Here is a 22,096-nt window from a genome sequence, read left to right on the forward strand (position 1 = left end):
CTGGTATTTGTTTCTTTATTTTATTTATTTATTTATTTTTATTTATCTATTTATTTATTTATTTATTTATTTCTTCTTTTCGTCTCTTTTTTATTGACTAATTAATTGCTTTCACCAAGCTTTAGTGCCAACCTACCTCCTGTACTTAAACATTACTTAGCTTTACTCAGCTCGATTAGCTTTAAACATTACCTCTTTTTTGTATTAATATATTATATTGTAAAGTTTCACTTTTTTTTTCTATTTGGTAATAAAGCTTGTTGTTGTTGTTGTTTCCACGTAACCACTCATTCTATGAAGATTTCTAAGTTTTAAAATTTGATTTAAAAGGTGTCAACAAATTGATCCACTTTCTAACCCGCCGCATGGATTTCCAAATTTTTTAGGGTTGGCCAATCGTGTTTGGTAGTTTGGGGTGGCGTGACATTTTGTAAAATGAAACCTTCCATTCCGCTTGAGTGCTTCTGATCTCGTGATCATTGCAGACTTTGATCTGTTCAGACAACACCCTGTCTGCTGAAGGAGCGGTTTTCTATTTTATCGGTGGATAAAATGGACATGAACTGATCTAGAAGGGACTTCAGGTCAGGAAAAGAACATTTGCTACTGAAAATAATTCACCGTTAGGCCAGACACAACGACAGTGGGATTCTAATAAAAGTTACTAAGTAAATGTTCGTTCTATATAGCTATGTAGGAATCTCCTGTTCATGGCCAGCGTGATACGTCTAAGTGACTGATTCTGGCGACAAGAGAAGCTTTAACGTTTCCGGTAAGCAGGATGAGTGAAATATAATTGTGATACGTAAACACATTTGAGGGACGAGCAAAATTCGGTAGCGCTAACAAGCAACAGACACGGGAAAAACCTTACTCATTTCCACGGTTGTTTAATTGTTGAGAAGATTTTAATTCAATATCCAATAATTTGTGAGCTAATAATTATTCATAACGAGCAGTTTAGTTCCAAGATTGTATACAATGAAACACGTACTCATTCGAAGAACTGAAAGCGGAAGTCGTGGAAGTTTCGCAAACATTGATCATGAATGACTCAGTTATCCTAAACAAACTCATCAACATTTGTCAGGGACTCAATTTCATCGCTTGGGATAGAACCAGTAGTTTAATCACCAGCGAACTTTAGCGAAATCAAATCAACCTAAACTCGTGATTATATTTGCATTTTTACCGGTAAACCTAAAAGTTTACCTTACAACAAAAGATGAGGGCCATATAAACTTTCAGATATTCTGTTCCTAGATTAATTACAGATTGAGACATATAGATGATCGGCTGCTGTGATTTATAATCGGTTCTTTATTAGTCGTAGTTTATGGTACAACTTCCTTAAACCGGGGAGTATTTACAATTCATCAGTGATCAGTATTTATTAGCGAGCAGTAAGTTTAGCATTATTTTTCTTGGTAGTAATCATTATTGCTGTCTTTTTTCCTGGCTCAGGTTGTAAAGTTTTCTCTTTACGCAACTGCGATAAACTCAGTGCGAAAAAGCAAATCTTTCTTACTGGTTAGCTTATACGTTCACTGTTTTCAATTTAGACTAAAAGCAAATGTAATCAAATGTTACGTCAGATTCGAGCCATTCTGTTTGTTTCTACAGTCGTGTAAACTCCTTAGTGACTGACTGACACTGGCTCGTTTTAAAAAACAACTGCACGACCATAGAACCTTAAGGTAAGTAAATTTTAAAAAAATTCTGATATGTGCATTCTAGTCTGTGTAATTTAAAGGTTATATTTAGCAGTGTTTTTCTGCATATGTATTACCGGGGTCTAAAACTTGCTTGCTTCCTTGCTTTACTCAATTTGTCGAATACTTCATTTACTGCAGCGTATGATTGTTAACTGGTGAATACAAAATCCTGTTTTTTTGTTATTCTGTACTCTGTGACTTTCTTTATGTTCAAAAGAGTTCTAAAGCTGTTTCAGTGCGGAGCCAAAGGAGACTATACAAAAACAAAAGTTTCACTAGCGCGGAAAGCTTCAACGTTGACTATATAAACAGGCAAGCAGTTTTCACGCGCATTTGAAAGAGTAACTTGCAAAATGCGATAGAAAGAGTTTGTAACGAATTTCCAGACATCATTACACAACGAAATTGTATCAGGACGGAGAAGAAAATTAGCTCGCGTTTTTCTAGATATTTACCGGTCATGTATCAGTAATGATCAGGCTTAACCAGTCGCTATTCACTTAAGCCTTACATTCTTATCATGGCTGTTTGCAAAACAACTGTTGAATCTTTGGGTTTGTCTTAAACCCATCTTCATAATAAAGAGGGTCGGAAAGGTGGCTATCGCGCACGGTTCACGAGAATTAAAATCTAAAATTCACGGTTCTCTGGAATCAAAATGGACTTGTCACGAATTACGCACAATTCAGCGTTTGATTTTACTTTTCACCCATATAGTAGACCATAGTACTACAAAACTGACGTGTCGACCATCATGAATTATTGCATACACATGAAATAATTGTTTTCCACACTCTAAAAGACTAAATTTACAATAATTCACAACTGAATGCCGTAGTCTACACAAACAGAACTGGTCACACTTCATTACTTGCAATTCTTTAGAGTAGTGCGTATGTACAAAAGAACCTCGATACAATGAAACCTCGTCATAGCGAACATTTTTTGCCAGTCCCTTGGCTCTTCGTTATATGGAGGTTCCACTGTAATCAGACATGCACTTGAATGGTTCTCTTTCTTTAGTCTCTGAAAATTTCTGCAAGTGTTGAAGAGTTTCTGACAAACTTCGTTATAAAGGAAATTTCTCAATTCAAGTTATTTTTACAGAATAATTAGACTTTTTCAGCATTTAAAACGATCATTTTCAGTCCGTTGTAGTATCAATTTGCATCAATTTTGTTTCTTTTCTTAAGCTGGATTGACACTGCACGTTACTAATTTTATGATGTAATACTTCCCATTTGCAGTGTTCGTGATACAGATTGCCAGCAAGCAATTAGATATCCTGGGTATCAAGAACTGAGAAATCTTTGACCATTTTCTTAAATTAAGGTAGGCAGCATTCTCTTGTTACATAAATAAAATCAGTAACTTACAGTAAGTAATTTCCCATAGTTTTGTTCTTTATTTAATAAGCCTATAGCTCCTTTTGTTCAAACCAAGATGAGATCAGTTCGGTGATATAAACCACAACAACACTGACAGGCAAAGACAATTTCGTCAAAACTAGTTACGACATCATTAAGTTGAGAGAAACCAGCAGCGACTAATCTATACAATCCATGCAATAACATAAATAAACTTTTTTCGAAGGTTTATCTGTTTGCCAGTCAATGGCTTCTGCTCCTGCACCGTCACTTGCATCCACTAAGAAGACGACCAACTATGCTCGGTTGTGTCGTCTTCTGGTGGATGTTGGATCCCAGGCCTTGAGGGACACATTTGATAGGATTCATCCTCCGGCTGGACTGCATCTTGTATTGGCGCCCGGTACCCCAGAACATGGCACGCTACAGTCGCTTAGAAAGAAACGAATCCTCAATGCTACTCAATGGGGGGAGTTGTACCCTACTATTCCTACATCTGTTACATCAGCAAGGTTTGATATCACGTTATTAATGGTGCTGCTGAGGAATATCTGTCATTTGACTCCGCCCGTCACTGGCTGGGACAATATTCCTTCTGCTACAGACACGAGTACTGAAGCCAACATAGCCAGGGTGAAGTACTTCCGAAATACTGTGTACGGCCATGCTAGCCAAGCTTCTGTAGACGATGCAACATTCAACAGTAAGTGGCCGGATATCAGCAACGCACTTATGGCACTGGGAGGAGCGAGTTATGGAGCCGCTATTAATAAGCTCAAGAATGAGTGCATGGATCCTGACACTGAGGAGCACTACAGAGAGCTGCTGAAGGAATGGAAGAGAGATGAAGACAGCATCAAAGAAAAACTGGAAGAGATGGAAGGTATGTAAGAGTTAATTAGCCTAAATTCTGAAAGAAAATCAGAACAAAAAAATGTTTCGACAGCTCTATGTTACAATTAGTGGGAAGAATAATTTGTATCCTGAACTGTGGAGAGGTGAGGCATGAGCCTGGCCAGTTGCCTAGTAAGCAAACCTTAGCTCATGGTTTTTCATAGTTAACCTTACTTTAATAGACTATGGCTGCCATGCTGGCTGACAACTTAAACAACCATGGAAACCGGGCCTGCATGGCTCCAGCATGCAGTGGGCCTAGAGCCTAGTCCTAACGGTACAATGCTACATTCCCCCCCCCCCCCCCTGCTTACAGCTAGTCCTATGGGGTGGCATACAGATACGAAAACACAACGCAAAAGCATGCAACGTCCAGAGTCCTTCCTAGCTTGGCAACTGTTGGCTAACTTCAGCACTAAAGCTGAAAGTCCGAGTGCTTTTTCTTTAAATATGCCTCTGTGTCTTTGGTGTCTCTCACTCTTTCTTAGTTCCCCTTCTTGCAACCTGCCGGCGATACAGCATCTGCGGGGATGGACTCACTGGCTGCCATGTTTGTTGTAGTTCCGTCAGTCTGCTCTGAACCAGATGACGTGTCTTCTTTGCTGCTTTGCAGTGCTTCACTGACAGGCTCCATTGGCCATTCTGAACTGAGACACTTTTTGCTTCTTCCACCGATTTGAATTGGAGTTTCCTAAAGTGAGCCGTGGTCCTCATGACAGAGCTGCCATTGGGTCTTTTGGCTACCATCCTGGTGCTCTTCCTGTACCGCACCCTTAATGGTTCTGCCTCATACGGTGTGGCCTTGCTGATTGCCGCTCTTCAGACTAGCACAGAGTCTCTTACCTGTATGTCAGAAGTTTTGGCATACTTCTTGTTGTCTTCTATAGCTCTTCATTAGCATTTTCTTCTCAAAATCTCCCTGGTACAGTTCATCAAAGTCATGTCCACAAGGGGTTACTCCAGAGGGAAACTTGTGACTGGGGTACATCAGATCTGCCGAAGCAATCTTGGTGGTGCAATGTGGAGTACCTCTGTAGGCACGAAGAAGTCTGTATACTTCTGCTTAAAATTCGACACCGTCAACTTGCTTTCTTTGTAGAGCTTCTTCAGTATTCTTATGAACTGCTTGGCCTCTGCATTGGCTTGTGGATTCAGCGTCACCTTTCGCTCATGGCGAAAGCCCAAATACTCGCATAAGTCGCTGAAGTCCTTGCCATTGAAGGGGCCTATCTGTTGTTGCTTACCGACACTGGTATGCCCAGCGAGGCGAAGGTTTAATCCACCTTTGCAATCACTGCCATGGCACTCGTAGAGGTGACAAATTCTACTACTGCTCATCTAGACTGCTAACACATTTAAACCAGCAGATACTCTCCAGTATGACTGAGACTCCAGAAGTCCACAGCAACATCTTTCCAGGGGTCACTGGGCATGGATGTCATGCGCAACGGGTCTCGCTCCTGTGACTCAGTCACTGCTTGGTATTTCGTACTTCGAGTGCTTGGGATGGACTGGGCACAACTGCTACAAGTCACGTGATATTGTTTTTTCTTTCCCGCCATCTTGGTAGTGAGCTTTGTAAAATGTAAGCTAAACATTTGCAGGATTTGCCATGTTGAGCGCTACAAAGGACAACGATGAAAGCTGAACGCTATTTTATGTTGATATTTATTCGTACTGATCAGTTTTGTAAAGTATTCTCTAGCTAAGGCTTCCTTTATTTCCAAAAGGTGTGTATGGGTGTGTTTTCTCTAGCAGCTCGTGCCAGGTGACTACTTCAGGTACTGATGACTTCACAATAGCCATGATATCCTTCTGAAACTCTTTCACGGTCTCTCTTAGCTCAAATTCTGCTTGTTTCTTGCTGGCCTGGCTCTCTTGCGCAGCCAGTGGCTCTGGATGACGTGAGTAGTAATCTGCTTCATTGTTCTCCGATCCCTCCTTCTCTCCAGTTACATAGTTAAGGCAGACCCCCATGCTCTCTATAGGGAGTGGTGCAGTTTTTCTGTAACATGAGAGGAGCGGTACCAACAGTTTGTGGTCATGTCAACCTCGAAGGTGTCGGCAATGCAAGAAAGGTATATGAGATTGGTAAAGGTGCCCCACTCCACAGTCTTGGCATCTTTCTCTAGCTGTGAGTATCTGCTTTCAGTGTCTGTAAATGCTCGTGAGCGATGAGTGACTGGTCACCATTGCTTGGCCTACGAATCGTATTGCTTCATGGTGGCTGCCATTCTACCTGTACCGTTACCGGTACCGGTACCTGTACCTGTACCATTCTACCGGTATCGGTCTTCAGCTTTGTCCTTTTTCTTTCTCTTTGCCATCACCGTGTCATCCATTAGCATTTTCTGGACCCGTTCAAATTACTTTTGACGCTCTGGTGTGCACTGGAACTTGATATTATCCTTGAGCAGCTCCATGAAGTCGGTGTTTGCTCCAGCCATGAATAGGAAGGGGCTTACCTTCGCCGCTGATTGTGTGGGTCCTGCTGCCTTTAAGGCTACCACCTTTTCTGGGTCTACCGATATGCTTTCGCTTTAAAGCACTTTTTCAAAGAACTTCAAAGCTCGGAGGTTACGCCTGCTCTTCCTCAAGCTACGCATACGTCCTTGCTTGTGCCATAGCTGCAATACATGTTTGAGTGTCTCATCATGTTCCTCGGGCCTAGCGCCAAACACGAGGATGTCATCGTAAACGCTGACGGCATTTGGCTCTTGCACTACGATCTTACAAACCTCCTCGTTAAAGATCTCCGTGTCTGGTTCTCTTTATGTACTTGTTGGCATCTGTCATGTCCAGGCTCGCCCTGACCTTTTCTCCGTCTTTCTTTGGGGTGACGACAGCGTTGCTGCACTACTCCGTTGGTTCATTCCCTACATCTTCAATGATATCCATTTCCTCTCATTTGTCGGGAATCCCATCAAATTTGTCTTTTAGCTGTAGAGATATTCTTCTGTTCCTACACAGCACCTTTTGCGTCTGGATTCACGTGTAGTTGCATCCTTATACTCTTCAACTTGGTCAACTTTCGCTCGCTGACTTTCCCCCATGACTGGCAGTGGCGTGCTCGAGGTCAAGTCCAGGTAGTACTCTACGAAACCCATCTGTTCTGCAGCCCCACGGCTTAGTAGTTCAGTGTCACCTTGACCTTTAACTGCATACACAGGTTCTGCGTTCTCTTCCTCTCCTCGGGAGAGTGTTGCTGTAAATGTTCCTTAAGCAGGCGTAGCGACCATCCCTTCTCTTCTCTTGAGTAGCTTCTAATTGTGATGCTAGTGCGCTACAGGGAAAAGCTTGCTTGAAGCTTCCCATTGTGCTTTTCGATAACCACTGTGAGGTCAGCCTGCATGTCCAGGTATTGGCTGATGGGAATGCCACTGATGTGAACAGCAACTGTTGGATTCTGTGATTTTCCTTCTTCAACTGGTACAGATACACATCTTCTAACCACTCCTCTTCTTGAGAAACCCCGTGTGCTTGGCTCCTGCTCAAGCTCCACTGCGTTGGCTCACTTGCTTTTCACGTCGTTGGCGGCACTGTTGCTCACTCGGTCCACGTCCACACTTAAGTTATCTCCTGTAGCTGTAAGTTGTCTCCTGTAGCTGAGCATGAATTCTTGTTGACATGTGCCTCATTTCCGCACTTGGTGCACTGTTTGGAGCAGCTTCTGTAACTCTTCTCTGCCGACTTATAGCAGTCAGCTGAGCTTGTCGTCATTAGTGACTGCCATCCATCGAGTGGTTCATACAAAACGATCTTTCTTTTTGCATTGCCCTGGTTCACCACTCAAACTCAAGGCTCCTTTGCTTGCTCGTACGCTTGACAGAATTCCAGACTTTCCCTTCTGGCTGCTTGTGGGTTTGGCGGGCATTTTTCTTTTTATCCTCGTTGCCAATATAATAGACTATGGCTGCTATGCTGGCTGAGAATTTTTAAATAACAACGGTAACCGGGCCTGTATGGCCCCAGCATGCAGTGGACCTAGAGCCCAGTCCTAACGGTACGATACTACATTTACATCAGGCAAGTTTGATCAAGACATAGTTTGTATTTTGGCGATGTTAAGCCAAATTATAACCTTGAAGAGACCAAACAAACTTGCTCCCTGAAGTGTGTCACTGAAAAGGGTACGATTACGCATTGTGACCACACCCACATTTGGCCAAGAATCTGGCGATATCAGATCAGTAACTTGATATTGCAGGATATCATAACAGAAGTTGCAGACAAGGCTTCTGATTGGCTAGAGGTGAAATTGGAGCACGGTAAATGCGTATAGGGCTTACCATTCTGACTGGACCCAGACCAGGCCGGAAAATGTGCATTCTTGGTAAACTAAATTTGATCAAAAGTTGATATGAGTTGCCTCATTAATTAATTTCTTGTTTTTCTTTTTTATAGAGGTACTTAAGCAGGTGAAGGAAGAAAAAGGCAGCACCAAGGATAAACTTGGACAGGTGGAAGGTATGTGTCAAACATTCTCAACCAACATACTTCAAATACTCAATCTACAACACAAATGTTTTGAAAAGTAAAAGAGAGACATTGACGAAAAAAATCAGTAAACGTTTTAGGCAAACACATTTCCGTTATAACGCCTTCCAAACTAAAATGTGGTGTTCCAATTTGATAAAATTCAGAGTAAATACTGAGAACCACTTCAAAAATGGCTACTTTTTCGGTGTAAAATAGAAACCTGTCTCGGAGAAAAGTTATTTTTACGTTGCAGGCTTGGAAGTTTCGTTGGAAATGAGTGCAAAATTGGCCTAAAGTGAAACGTAGAGCTTAGACGGAAATCTATGATTGCCATTTAATTCCAAAGACGATATTTGCAATATACTAAGAATCTTAAACTGGTGTTAAAACTCAGAGGAAAAGTTTCCCTGTTTGCAAGGAATGAAAAAATTCTTCCGAGCAATTTCCTATTCTTTATTTGAACTGAAATGTAATGTTTAAGTCACGCATAAGAAACCAAATGATTTTTTTTGAATTTCTTGTCTCGAGAGGTACCTCCATAGAAAACGATTCAAAATTTCTGATCCCCCAAACAACACAAGAGAGGATTCAAAATTTCCGATCCCCCAAAGAACACTAGAAAGGGTTCAGAATTTCTGATCTCCCAAAGAACATTAGAAAAGGTTCAGAATTTCTGATCTCCCAAAGAACACTAGAAAGGGTTCAGAATTTCTGATCCCCCAAAGAACACTAGAAAGGGTTCAGAATTTCTGATCCCCCAAAGAACTCTAGAAAGGGTTCAGAATTTCTGATCCCCCAAAGAACACAGGAGAAGATTCAGAATTTCTGATCCCCTGCAAAGCCAGTGTTACATCCAATGTAGCCACATTAAATCATAACACTGAAGACAGGGTTTAGATCTTGCTGCCTGCCTGAACAATGTCTAATCAAAATATTTTTTCTTCATAACAATAGTCAATTAGAAATTTTATACAAATATAGCATAATTCTTAACAGATTCCATACACTCAGATTATACTGAGAGAGTGATGAAGAACAATTTTCTTCACAGCAGTCTATTAATATAAGTAACTGTAAACATCACACATTGTATTACAATGATCTATGCACTACAGTAGCTGTAAGTGTAAAAAAAAATATCAAACAGTACCTAAGAGGATAGGAAAGTTCAGAATTGATCAAAACAGTAAGATTACTCAAACTGCACAACCGTAGGCATAAATGCAGACTCCACTTTCTCTGTCAGAATTTGCCCACCTTATGTGAAAGAAAAATTTCTAACAATTTCTGTTTAACATGGAAACAAGGCACCTCACTGTTATAAAACAAAAAGAGCGTTCAGGAACACTACAGTACATTACAGGGATGACAATTAAAGACTGCAATATACATGAACATTTAAATTTGCAGTTGATACATTTAAGTGGGTCAATGTACTCTACATACATGTATACAGTGTCCTCCAAAAACCTGTTGTCATATAGCAGAGGCCATGGACTTTAGCTTTGCCCAACACGTTTTTACATCTTCAATCTAACTTTTTGAGTGGGCTACCAGTTCATTCACACTTCAGTTACGCAACCACTTTAACCATGCTCAAAGGAGAAGAGTGTGGGTAAAATTGTTTTTATAAAGACCTGACAGATATGGATGCAAGTATTGTAGCTACATGTAATGCTACAAGCAATTCTATTCTTTCTTTTTTAATTTGGCATACTCATCTTGGAGATGTTTCCTGGTAGCTGGCAATAGTTTGTTGTCCTCAGTTAAAGAAGCCCTCCCAAAAACAATCATATCTTATTACTAGTTTATTACTAACTTCATGCTACTTGCAACTATCTCATTCCTGGTTGAGGGATGCAAATCTCTATTCTTTTTTCTATCCAAGAGGTTTTGTAGATAGAGGATAGCTATCTTTGACATGGCTTAAAGCTAACTAATATCTATCTATCAGATAGTTAGGAAATAGATTGACTAGCTAAAAACTAGCTTCCTGTGTAGATAGTCAACAGATACTTAGATGGCCTATCTATCCACTAACTTGTCTATCCAAAAACCACCACTAATGTAGTAAGCCAAAACCTAGGCTATCTGAAGACTAGTCCTTACATTGAACAATAAAACACTATCCTATCTAGTAAAAAGATAGCCTATCTGAAAACTACCCATCACTCATATTGCACTGTGATAACCTACCCAAAACCCAGAGATAGTAAAAAGATAGGAGCCAATCTAAAAAATTACCCATCACTCATGTACATGCAGCACTTTAATATTTACCTAACCAAAAGCTTTCTTAGTCACAGGTGGTGAAACTATAGCTAACTATTGAAAACTCTTCATTATTCATTTTATATGGATCTTTGATAACTGCTCTTCAAATCCTAAACCGAAGTGAAATCTCTGTATTTACATAGGAAAATGTATAAATAACTAATAGTTTTATTTAAACCTGCTACAGTTGTACATTAAAATTTAATACCAAAAACCAGGCACATCCAGATGCAAAAGGAGGACAAAATCTGGCTGGAAATGAGTTTCCATTATGTTGCGATTTATCACAAACCTTACTTAAATTTAACATATATCTTTCTAAAATCCTGTTTGAAACACTTCTCAGCTACTTAAATTGGAGTCTAGTAAATGTTTACATTCTTCAGTAAATTTTCATGAAATGTAAACAGATTTCATGACCGGAAAAGCACAAAATATTCTTGACATGAATTTCAAATTTCAATTACAGTAATTTCTTCATGAAAGTATTTTTTTCAATTAATTTTATCCATGAATCATGGGTTTTTCAAATTATGGCAAGACTTATGTACAAAGGTCTGGAAGTGGTTAAAAGTAATTTTCCGTAACCTAGCTGTGAATTATATCTGCTGTTCTAAATAACCTTTATTTGCATAAAGAAATGCCAAATTATAAAGGACCTTTGGAACACTGCCCAATTAAAGAGAACTTCAACCACCCTAATGAAAATAACATCAGTCTTTTGCAACTCAAGTAATAAGTGGCAAACAAATGGTCTTGATAATGTAATATGCACATCTAACATAACCTCAAGAGCACCACCATCAACCTGAAAATCAAAAAGGTGAAGGATGTTGCTTTTTGATATCTTGTGTTTTAGGTGTTGTATACTACATATGTATGCCCAGTTGATCCTAGACAAGATATACACTAGATATATAAGAAGTATATGTAAACTACATGAGAAAGCTCACATTTATTGCACTTATTGTACTTTTACATTGAATGATTTTCCCAACACGAAATTGTTCGTATATTGTTGTGTTGAATACAGTTGCTTTCATAACTCCTTTAGGAAATGAACATTTGTATTCACGAAATCAACAAGACTTAACAGTGTGTTAAAGCATCTGCATCTTGTGTAATCTTCCACGATCAATTTAACCGGCCAGAACGTTTCCAGTATTTTAAGAACCGTCACAAATTATGCAAGAAAATCAGTTTACCTTGGAAAGCTGCAGGAACCTTTCTGTAAACCTGACGAGTGTAAGAGAAACCGCCAGCTGCTGGCAAATAGTTTGATTGCCACACTGTTTTGCCGACGAAACTTCACACTTTTCCACCTTTACTGGGATTTGACTCAACTGGAACAACAACGGATATCTGTAAACAATTTGTGACTGCTTTCCAACGTAGAGCAAGGCTATATAATAACAGAGAGCTTTGTTATCGAATCCTAACAACATTGACCACGATCTTTGCCCGCCATTTTGGTGTTTCCGTCCGATCCCATAATCCTTCGGTCAATCTGATAAATGAATACTTTTGACCAGCAGATTCCCTTTCCAAAGGAGTCGGTTATTTGCGCGCAATTTCGAATCCAACATTGTCAATAGCAGCAAGAAGCATGGAATGATTTGTCCAAGTTCAAATGAGTATCTTGGTTGCTTCCGTGAAAGAAAGGCAAGTCGCAGAAAAGTAAGTATATCATAATTGTTGCTCAACATTACAGTTAGCTGCTCAATCTTTGAATCGAAATCAATGTTGTGGCTGAAGAAATTTCGTTGTTAAATTTATTTCGCGATCACTGAAACACAAGAAAAACGTTTATTCCCCTGATTTTATTAGCACCCGTAACGAAGAAATTATTCACACGCATTTCCTATGTATGAAATGCTTGCATAATAGCTTGTTAGTGTGCTTTTTGAAGAGGTAACTTAAAGTTTACACTGAATTGATTTGAAGCTACAGATCACGCTCGATACACTTCACTACAGCATTGCCTACATACTGCTCACTATTCTTTACAAAAGAATACACTCCCGATCAATTGATTAATGAAAAACAATGTTAATTCTATCGCTATTTATAAGAATATTTAGCTTCAATTGCTTCATTGCAGAGCAGAGGGAAAAAAAAAGGCAAGAATAGCGGCCCTCAATCCGAAACGAACACATTAAAGCAGAAAACGGAGGTGGCGCAGACGGCAGCTGAGTCCTGATTAAAATTCTTGTTATCTTTGATGTGGACTTCAAACAACAGCTCGTAATTCTGGAGCCTAAATTCATATCTTTTTGAATTGAAAATAAAACCTTTCACTGTCCGAAATGAAACTGCAATTTTTGTCTCGATCCTTTGGCGTGGTTTCAAATCGTTATTAATAATGACCTAGCTGTGAATATTTCATTTGTGTACTTTTCTGATGCCCTTTACTCTGTGATCCTTTTGTCTGTAAGGTGTTTAAACTTACTATCCAATCGTTACTTTTTAGCTATCAGACATCTAGTTAATTTCTTGTGAATTATAAATAGACGGCCATTTCTGTCCTGTCACCTGACAAGGGGGATCAGAAATTCTGAATCCTTTTAGGAATTATGGGTAGATGACCGTTTTGTTCTGATAAGTTATGCACTGGGGGATCAGAATGTTTTAATCCCTTTAAGTCATGTGGGATCAGAAATGCTGAAATGTTGTAGAATTATAAATCGACAGCTCTTTCTATCATGTTAGCAGATTTGGTGGGGGAGGGGGATCAGAAATTCGCAATACTTTTAGAATCATGAACAGATAGCCGTTTTTGTCCCGTGAGGTGATGGGGATCAGAAATTCTGAATGCATTTAGAATTATAAATAGATGACTGTTTTGCTCTGACGGGTTGTGGACTGGGGATCAGTTTTTTGAAACTATTAAAGTCTTGGGGGATCAGAAATTCTGAATCCTTTTAGAATCATAGATGGATGACCGTTTCAAGTTATTCTGATAAGTTGTGGGCCGGGAGATCAGAAAATCTGAATCTCTCAAAAAAGGAAAGCGCGATGGGTGCACGATCTTTTTTACATTAAATTGTACATTTTGGTGAAATTGGATGTATTGTCCCTGGCGGACTCAACTGAACACTTCTTTTTCTCCTTCCAATAAGCCAAAACCTTTCGGAAACACAAACTTTTTCGGCATCAAATACCAGTACCCTTCGGAATTTTTCCAAATTGGAATGCCACATTTTAGTTTGGAAGGCGTTTTATTCTCTTGTAACAGAACGCGACAAAACTGCAGTATCAGTTTGAAAACACTGCTTGCCCGAGTTTTCTATGAGTAAAGCTGATGTGCTGAGTTTTGCTTCCCTCGCAGAAAACCTCACAGAGACACTCGAGCAAATGGGAAATCAAGTGAAAAATGTCAGTGAAAAGTTAGACACCTTAAACGAATCAAGGCAAGATGAAGGTCAGTAGACGTTACGATATTTAAAGTTTATATTAGGAGTTTATTATAATCCATCAAATATTTTGGCTCGCGTGCAGTTGGTCCACATGCATCACCTCTCCATTTGGATCGAAAATATATAAACAAATTAACTTCTATTTGAAAAAAAAAAATAGAGAAGCTTCCGAGAAGCTTGAGAAGCTTATCTGTTCCTCGAGAAGCTTCGAGGAACAGGTAATGTCCAAGGGCACTATGATATCCGAACTTATAATCCATCAAATATTTTCGCTTGGACGTTATCTGTTCCTCAAAGCTCACAGTTTTCCTCGAGCTACACTCTCGGAAAACTGTTCACTTCCGGGAACAGATGATGTCTGCAGACAGATATCCGAGCATATTTCTGCGTTAAATGTAGGCTATTGTTTATATATTTTCACGCTAAATGGAGGCTATTGTGTTTATTATCTTTCAAATCCTTTTCGCAAGACACGCAGTTTTGAAAATTGGGGAATATCACTCGAATATTCTCCAGTTTTTGGTCACATAACACGTTTAGATCAACCGGACACGAGCGAAATTATAAGCATGTGTATTTGTCTTTGGACATTTTCCGTTCCTCAAAGCTCACAGTTTTCTTCGAGCTGCGTTCTCGGAAAACTGTTCGCTTCTCGGAACAGATAATGTCCGCAGACAAATTTGCCAGCATATTATTTTTTAGATACAGCGGTTCCATCTCAACAGTCAACAAAAAAGTCCTCTTGTAACTTAAGCATTCAAACTTAAGTAATACATTAATAAACAAATAGAAAAAATAACGGGATGACTGTTTAGAAAAAAATGTTGGTAATTATTGTATGTTCAAACTGGCAGAAATTTCATAATTTCTGAACACACTGAGGATTTTTAAAAGCACCTTGACATGCTTTTTTTAACATACCGTCACCAGACTTGGAAAGTAAATAGTGGACAGAAGTCCCACTTTTTTTAGAACAAAATTTACAGCACATGTCAGATGATGACATCATAAACGATGACTTCACATCATGCTCAGAAATTAAAACTTGTAAATTCCAACATTCTTTACTGTTTTCGAAAGATAGAAACAAGAGTAGTTGAGAACTGAAAACCGTTTGTTGATATCTTACATATTAAAGGAGATATGACCATTCAAGTTTCAAAGAATGTTCATCAATTATTCAAGAGATCAAACTATCGTTTAAAAGCGAAAACAAAAAATCCAAAACGATACGATTTTTAGGGACACTAAGTTCTCTATTTTACCAAATTTGCTACTGATCGTTTTTTTTTTCTAACTTATTCATTTCTTAACTTGGGACAACTGTTGTCACATCCCTGTTGATGAATGAACTCAAATTCCTTTTACAAAAAGAGACGTCATCGCTTCTGCATATATTGCTGCCGTTTATTCAATGAAAACTGGAGAAACCAATAGGGTTGATTTTGATCAAACAATATAGTTCGGGGGGGGGGGGGACGAAGCATATTTTAATTGCTATAAATAAAAATATATTTATCATAGTGAGAAACGGTTCTCAGTACATTATTCCACTAGTCATTAGCGTTCGAATGATGTATTTTGTTGTATGAAATTATAAACTTCATAGACCATGTGTATGTGACGTCATCAAATAAGATGTCATAATTTGAGATTTTGTCACATTTTTTTTAACTGAAATGATCAAGACAGGAATTCAAGGGTACGAGACGAGGGTACGAGAAAAACGAAGTAAAGTTAGTGTACTTAGACGTACTTATTAAGGGGCGTAAACCCCCAGTGTAGAACATCACTATTTTTCGAGCTATACTTTGAGAAAACTTTAACAGTGATAAAGATCATAAAGTTAACATCAGTGCGGACTTAATGGTTGAAGATCGATGTCAATTTTGATCCTCAGAAAAAACTAGAAACGACCTTCAACAGATGAAAAGTATGATAGGGGACATCAGTGACAAGTTAGACACTGCGATGGCACGAAGAGAGAGCGAGGATGAAGGTCAGTTCTAAATAAAAACTGATTACAGTTTTTGTACAGTAAAAGAAAAAACAGCTTATCCAACACATTTTGACGAAAGTAAAAAGAACTTAACAACTGCATCGCAAAATGGAGGCTGGGTGCCTGTGATATCCAGGAGCTTCCACTATTGGCAGCCAGCTCCTAGATGGAGACTGCTCCCATGGCTGGCAAATCCTGGCAAGCCAGCCATGAGCCCCCACGCAGAAGGGAGAGCAGGCACCCGTCACACTGTGTGAACAGTGGAAGAGAGGGAGGGAAATGGGGGGGAGGGAGGAAGCCTTGAAGATGAGGTCCCATGAACTGCCACGCAAATAACACGCTAGCGCCTGTAACGCTAAACACACTTCAGTCAAAGAGCACATGGGATCTGGCGCATGCCCATGTATGAAACGCCGCTGAGTCCAGACAACACTGGCGCTCTTTGTTGTTAACTCCGTTAAATTGCATTTAACTGCATTAAATGATTTCATGCAGCCATTATCTTATACTCAGCTTTGAGTGAGTTTTTAAACTGTTATTGAAATATTTTTTTAGGTGAAGGTCTTTAAATTAGAAATCATGACTGCACAATACCCAAATACTGAATATTTGTATACTCTGAGAGATCATAAAGGCTCATTTTCCGTCCCTCACTTACTCCGCCAGTGCTCGTTTACGCGGGCTTTCTTAACTCACTTTACTTACATGTTTCGTGACATGATGACAAGAATGTGCTGTACTAAATTGTCTAGGTAAAACATGACTCTTATGGATTGACTTGATTGTTCTTCCTCTCAAACTGATGTTCAACGTGTTATTCTCAGACAAAACGAGAGATGATTTAAAGGAGATGGCAAGGGACATACGAACCATCAGTGAAAAGTTGAAAAGTCAAATGACATCAGGAGAAGAAGGTATAAATTTAATGTTTGTGGCGATTTTATTGGGACCTGCAAAATAGGTTGTCTATGAGCAAAAGTGAAATAAGATGATAATGTAGAGAACTGGCTGGAGCGTTTTTGCTGGAATGAATCCAAAAAGTAATAATTTACACGTATATTTACTCAAGATGAGAAACCAAAATTCTTACCCATATATGCCAAGTTCTATCATTTGCTAGGGGTGATACATGCCTTCGATCTAACGCATGGGAAGAAATTATTAATTACACAAATCAACCTACGATTTGTATAATTAAACATCTGAAAAACAAAGGTAACGAAAAAAGATATGATTAAAATGAAAGTGAGTGCAAAGAGCAACCTGTCTAAGCTTAAGCTAAAACTGAAAAGTTACCCTGCACCTCAACTGATACATTAATAAACAAATGCAAAAAATGAGGGAAGACTGTTTAGAAACTACATGTAATGTTAGTAATTATTGCATGGTCAAACTGGCAGAAATTTGATGATTACCAAATGTCAATATTTGTCGAACTACAGTTTGATATGACAGTAAGAGCGAATGCATGATCATAAAGTTAACATCTGCGCACTAATGAGCAAAAGCTGATGTCGATTTTCACTTTCAGGCAAATCTATAAACGACCTTGAACAGATGAAAAGTGAGGTAGGGAACATCAGTGAGAAGTTAGACACTTTGATGGCACAAAGAGAGACCGACGATGAAGGTCAGTTCTAAATAAAAACTGATCGCAGTTTCTGCACAGTACAAAGGTCTTTAGATTGGAATTATGATTGTTTTTACCCAAATATTGTATATTTGTCTACACTGAAATATCATAAAGGCTCATTTTCTGTCCCTCACTTGCTCCGTAAGTGCTGGTTTTGGCGGACTGTCTTTACTTGCAGTTTAGTTACATGTTTCGTGATATGATGACAAGAATGGGCTGGATTAGATTGTCTTGGTGAGGTACGACTTTCTTGTTTATATGGATTGATTCAACTCAAACTGATGTTCCACGCATTATTCACAGATAAAACAAGAGATGATTTAAAGGAGATGAAAAGGGAAATACGAACCATCAGTGAAAAGTTGAAAAGTCAAATGACATCAGAAGACCAAGGTATAGATTTAATATGTTTATCGCGATTTAATTAGACCCTACGAAAAAGGCTATCTAGGAGCAAAAGTGAAATAGGTGATAATGTACAGAACTGCAAGGAGCTTTTTTGTTTGAATGAAGGAAATAGTATGTCTACTCAACATGAAAAGCCGAAATTCTTACCCATCTATGCCAGGTGCTGGGGGTGATTGATGTAATATATCAAACACGAGAGACAGTGTTTCATCAGGATATCCAAAGACCGAGAAGAGAGTTGAAACTACGACGCGCAGGGGCATAGGTGTTCGGGCAATTTTTTCCAGGGGAGGGGCGGTGAATCATTTTCCCAAAACAAATTTTCAAGTGTCCCAAATTTTTACAAAACAATCGAGCGCAAACAATTTTTAAAAGATCATTGCATGTTGTCTTTTAGAAACTTTTACTTTGCAACTCACTGACACTATCTCTTTGCAATTCATGAGATTTGGTAAAGGGAATGAGAGGAAAATATCGCATTGACAATAAAGCAAGCTACAGTAAAGACAATGCTTAAATAAAGCTTTTGTCTCGGTGATAATGTAAGACACGAAAAAATAATGGGTGTCAAAGGAGAAGGTCACTCCAAAAAAGGTATATTTTTGTCAACGCTAATAAAAGCCTTTCACTAAGCTTAGCCACTTACCGAAGTTTCAGCCCATAGAGTGCAGGTTTTCCTTATTATAAACGTCTCCAAAGAAGCCCAAAATTGGAACATCGGTGCCGCCATTTTGAACAGTATTCAGCAGCCAGGCCGCGTTTTCGTGATGTCTTTTCGTCCGAGAGATTTTGTTTAAATGGCTTCCGACGAATCTTTTAAGGTGGCTGAACAGTTTTTGATACCTGTATTTCATTCACCTTTTTCTCTAAAACTCTTGATCCTTCGGTCGTCAAAAATGGCAGCAAGTTAGTTAACAACACAAACTTTGGTTTTTAAATGGTTAAGCTGACGTATGTGCCGTTGCCATGGCAACATTAATAAATATAAACAGGCCTTTAAAATCGGTTTTGTTTATTTGCAGAAAATCTAGTCATTAGATTTTCTTTATAATTTGCATGCAACAAGCTTGTAACGATTCTCATAAGTTAACACCATTTTGCTAATAATTTAACAGAGAGATCTTTAATTATCCGTTGTTGAAGGTTCACTGGAATATCTAGAATTTCCTTTGTTAAAGTTCAATTATTTTCAATACTCCAGTTACTTATTTCCTAGAGTATTTTCGTGCCAAATTTCGTGAAATTCTAATGAATGGTTTTCGAGAAATAGGCATATTTCCGAGAGAGCAATTTTCATTCAATCGCAATTTTTTGACTTACTACGCATGCGCTGCATTTTAACTGGGTTCTTTCGGTAAGAAAGAAAAAGCTGAGAATTGCTGAGTTCTTTGCATCGTTACCTTTTCAAACATAGCTTTGTAATAAAAGACTAAAGCCATCAATACGCTGCGTTCAATTATAGAGAAAAATAGCACAGATACTGCGGGTGTTGAGTAAATAAAATGATCGCTCTATTGACGGCACGTTTGTTTTTTGCAATCCTTGTGCGCGCGCTGAATTGCATCAGCAAAAGCGCGCGCAAAACTGTGTTCGGCCACCTTAACTACCACTCTGGGTTATGGCTGCTCTTGAGCCACATTATTTTGAGGCAAACGTGCTCCAAACTCCGAAATGATAGCATTGAAGATAGTAAGCTTTTTGGAGTGACCTTCTCCTTAAGAAAATGCCGACTCACACGACGTTTGAGTGTTGAGTCTCACCTTATTGTACACTGATTACCAGTATCATATCTCTGTTTTCAGTGACATTGCAATTTCTCGAAACAAATGGAAACGTTTTAAAAACGTTTTAAAAAATTTCTCTTGTTGCCCAACAAAACTGACTTGCCCAAATTTTGGGGCAGCTGCAGCTCCCCCAGCCCCCCTGGCCCGTACGCCAATACGCAGGGGAGTACTTTTGACGAAATTCGAGGTGTTTGGACAGCCTATGAAACACTGTCTCGAGTGTTAAATAATTCCCCCAATCGAAACAAAAACTAAGAAGTAAACGGAGAAGTAAAATCGTCCAAATTTATGCTAATCAAGAACGCGTTTCCAAACCATCTTCATTGTTGGGATTTTGATGAAGTATTAATCAGTTTGAGAAGCCTTTAGATCTAACCCGTGAGAAGATTATTAATTATGCAAATCAAGAGTCGCTTTATGTATTACACATGTTTTCTATATTTCTGAAAAATAAAGGAAACGAATAAAACGTATTATTAAACTGAACGTGAGTACAAAGGGCAACTTGTTTAAGCTTAAACTAAAGTGCTGACTTTTGTTCCACCGCAGAAAATCTCAAAGAGATACTAGAGCAAATAGGACATCAACTGGAAAACGTCAGTGAAAAGTTAGACTCCTTGAGACAATCAAGCCAAGATGAAGGTCAGTAGACGTTAAGATATTTGAAGGTATAGAGATTCCATCTCTAGTCAAGAAAAAATGTTATCCTGTAACTTAAGCAGTGAACCTCAACTGATACATTAATAAACAAATGGAAAAAGTGACGAGGTGACTGTTTAGAAACTAATGTTGGTAATTATTGCATCGTCAAATTTGATGATTAGCAAACGTTAATTGCTAGGCTATAGTTTGATATGACAGTGATAGCGAATATTCATAATCATAAAGTTAACTCTGCACACTAATGGACGAAAGCTGATGTCAATTTTCATTTTCAGACAAAGTTAGAAAAGACCTTCAACAGATGAAAAGTGAGATAGCAAACATGAGCGAGAAGTTAGACACCTTGATGGCACAAAGAGAGACCGACGATGAAGGTCAGTTCTAAATAAAAACTGATACAGTTAAGCTGAGCTAGTGAAAGAAATATTTTGACGAAAGTGAAAAGAACTGAATGATTTTATGCAGTCATTATTTTATACTCAGCTGTGAATCAGTCTTTTAAATTGTTTTTGAAAATGTTGTGTAGGCGAAGTTCTTTAAATTAGAATTATGATTGTACATTACCCAAATATTGTATATTTGGCTACTCTGAAAGATCATAAAGGCTCATTATTTGTCCCTCACTTACTGTTTTGGCGGGCTTTCTTTCCTCGTTCTATTTACATGTCTCGTGACATGATCACAAGAATGTGCTTCAACTCAAACTAATGCACAACGCATTATTCTCAGACAAAACGAGAGATGATTTCAAGGAGATGAAAAGGGAAATACAAACCATCAGTGAAAAGTTGAAAATTCAAATGACATCAGGAGAAGAAGGTATAGATTTAATATGTTTATGGCAATTTTATTGGACCCAACAGAGTAGGCTATCTATAAGCAAAAGTGAAATAAAGTGATAATGCACAGAACTGCATGGAGCTGTTTTGTTGTTCCAGGTTCTATCATTTGCTGGGGGTGATTGATGCCTTAGATTTAACGCGTGGGATGAAATTATCAATTCTCCAAATCAACGTCCGCCTTAATTTTTTCCAAACTCTGCTTTATTACTGCACTTTTAAAAAACTGGAATTAGGAAAAAGAAAGTGACTACTTAATCGTAGTCCGTTGTTTCCTTTGTCACTTCTATTTGCGTCATATTGTCATTTCATGGCGTAGTATATGTTACAGTTTAAATAAAACAGTAGTTGCCCGCAATTTATATCTTAATTTATGATATTTGTAACGCGTATTGTCACTATACAAACCACTCTTTGAATAAAAAATTAGTAATGGTGGCTCATATGGGCAGTAACCAATCAGGAGCCGAGAAAGACAATAGGCTATTGTTTGGAGAACAATGGATGCTGTCGTTCTCCAAATCCGAGATGGCCGCCACAAATTTTAGCCAATCCGGAGCCGAATTAAGAATTCAAGATGGCGGCGCCCACGAAAGTCGGCCATGTTGGAAAACAGCCCACCAGC

General features: G+C 38.7%; 1 protein-coding gene across 4 annotated transcripts in view; it reads left to right on the forward strand.

The window, feature by feature from the left end:
• The window catches only part of LOC149109737 (uncharacterized), an 84,385-nt gene that overhangs the window by 43,192 nt on the left and 19,097 nt on the right, over positions 1-22,096 (forward strand). Inside the window, exons 1-14 of one of the 4 annotated variants that reach the window (XM_089293998.1) lie at positions 166-584; positions 690-772; positions 1,624-1,697; positions 2,963-3,047; positions 3,309-3,965; positions 8,381-8,443; positions 14,058-14,150; positions 16,046-16,144; positions 16,969-17,058; positions 17,676-17,774; positions 18,081-18,170; positions 20,519-20,611; positions 20,908-21,006; positions 21,362-21,451. In XM_089293998.1, the coding sequence (XP_089150124.1) occupies positions 3,329-3,965; positions 8,381-8,443; positions 14,058-14,150; positions 16,046-16,144; positions 16,969-17,058; positions 17,676-17,774; positions 18,081-18,170; positions 20,519-20,611; positions 20,908-21,006; positions 21,362-21,451 (1,453 nt within the window). In that variant the 5' untranslated portion in view covers positions 166-584; positions 690-772; positions 1,624-1,697; positions 2,963-3,047; positions 3,309-3,328. Of the gene's footprint in view, positions 1-165; positions 585-689; positions 773-1,623; positions 1,698-2,962; positions 3,048-3,308; positions 3,966-8,380; positions 8,444-14,057; positions 14,151-16,045; positions 16,145-16,968; positions 17,059-17,675; positions 17,775-18,080; positions 18,171-20,518; positions 20,612-20,907; positions 21,007-21,361; positions 21,452-22,096 lie in introns of those variants that run through there. The other 3 variants (XM_089293997.1, XM_089294000.1, XM_089293999.1) reach the window with 3 other exon arrangements.

This window comes from Orbicella faveolata, unplaced genomic scaffold (assembly GCF_042242905.1).
Source record: "Orbicella faveolata isolate gen_17 unplaced genomic scaffold, um_ofav_v1 contig_25, whole genome shotgun sequence".
Lineage (NCBI taxonomy): Eukaryota > Metazoa > Cnidaria > Anthozoa > Scleractinia > Merulinidae > Orbicella > Orbicella faveolata.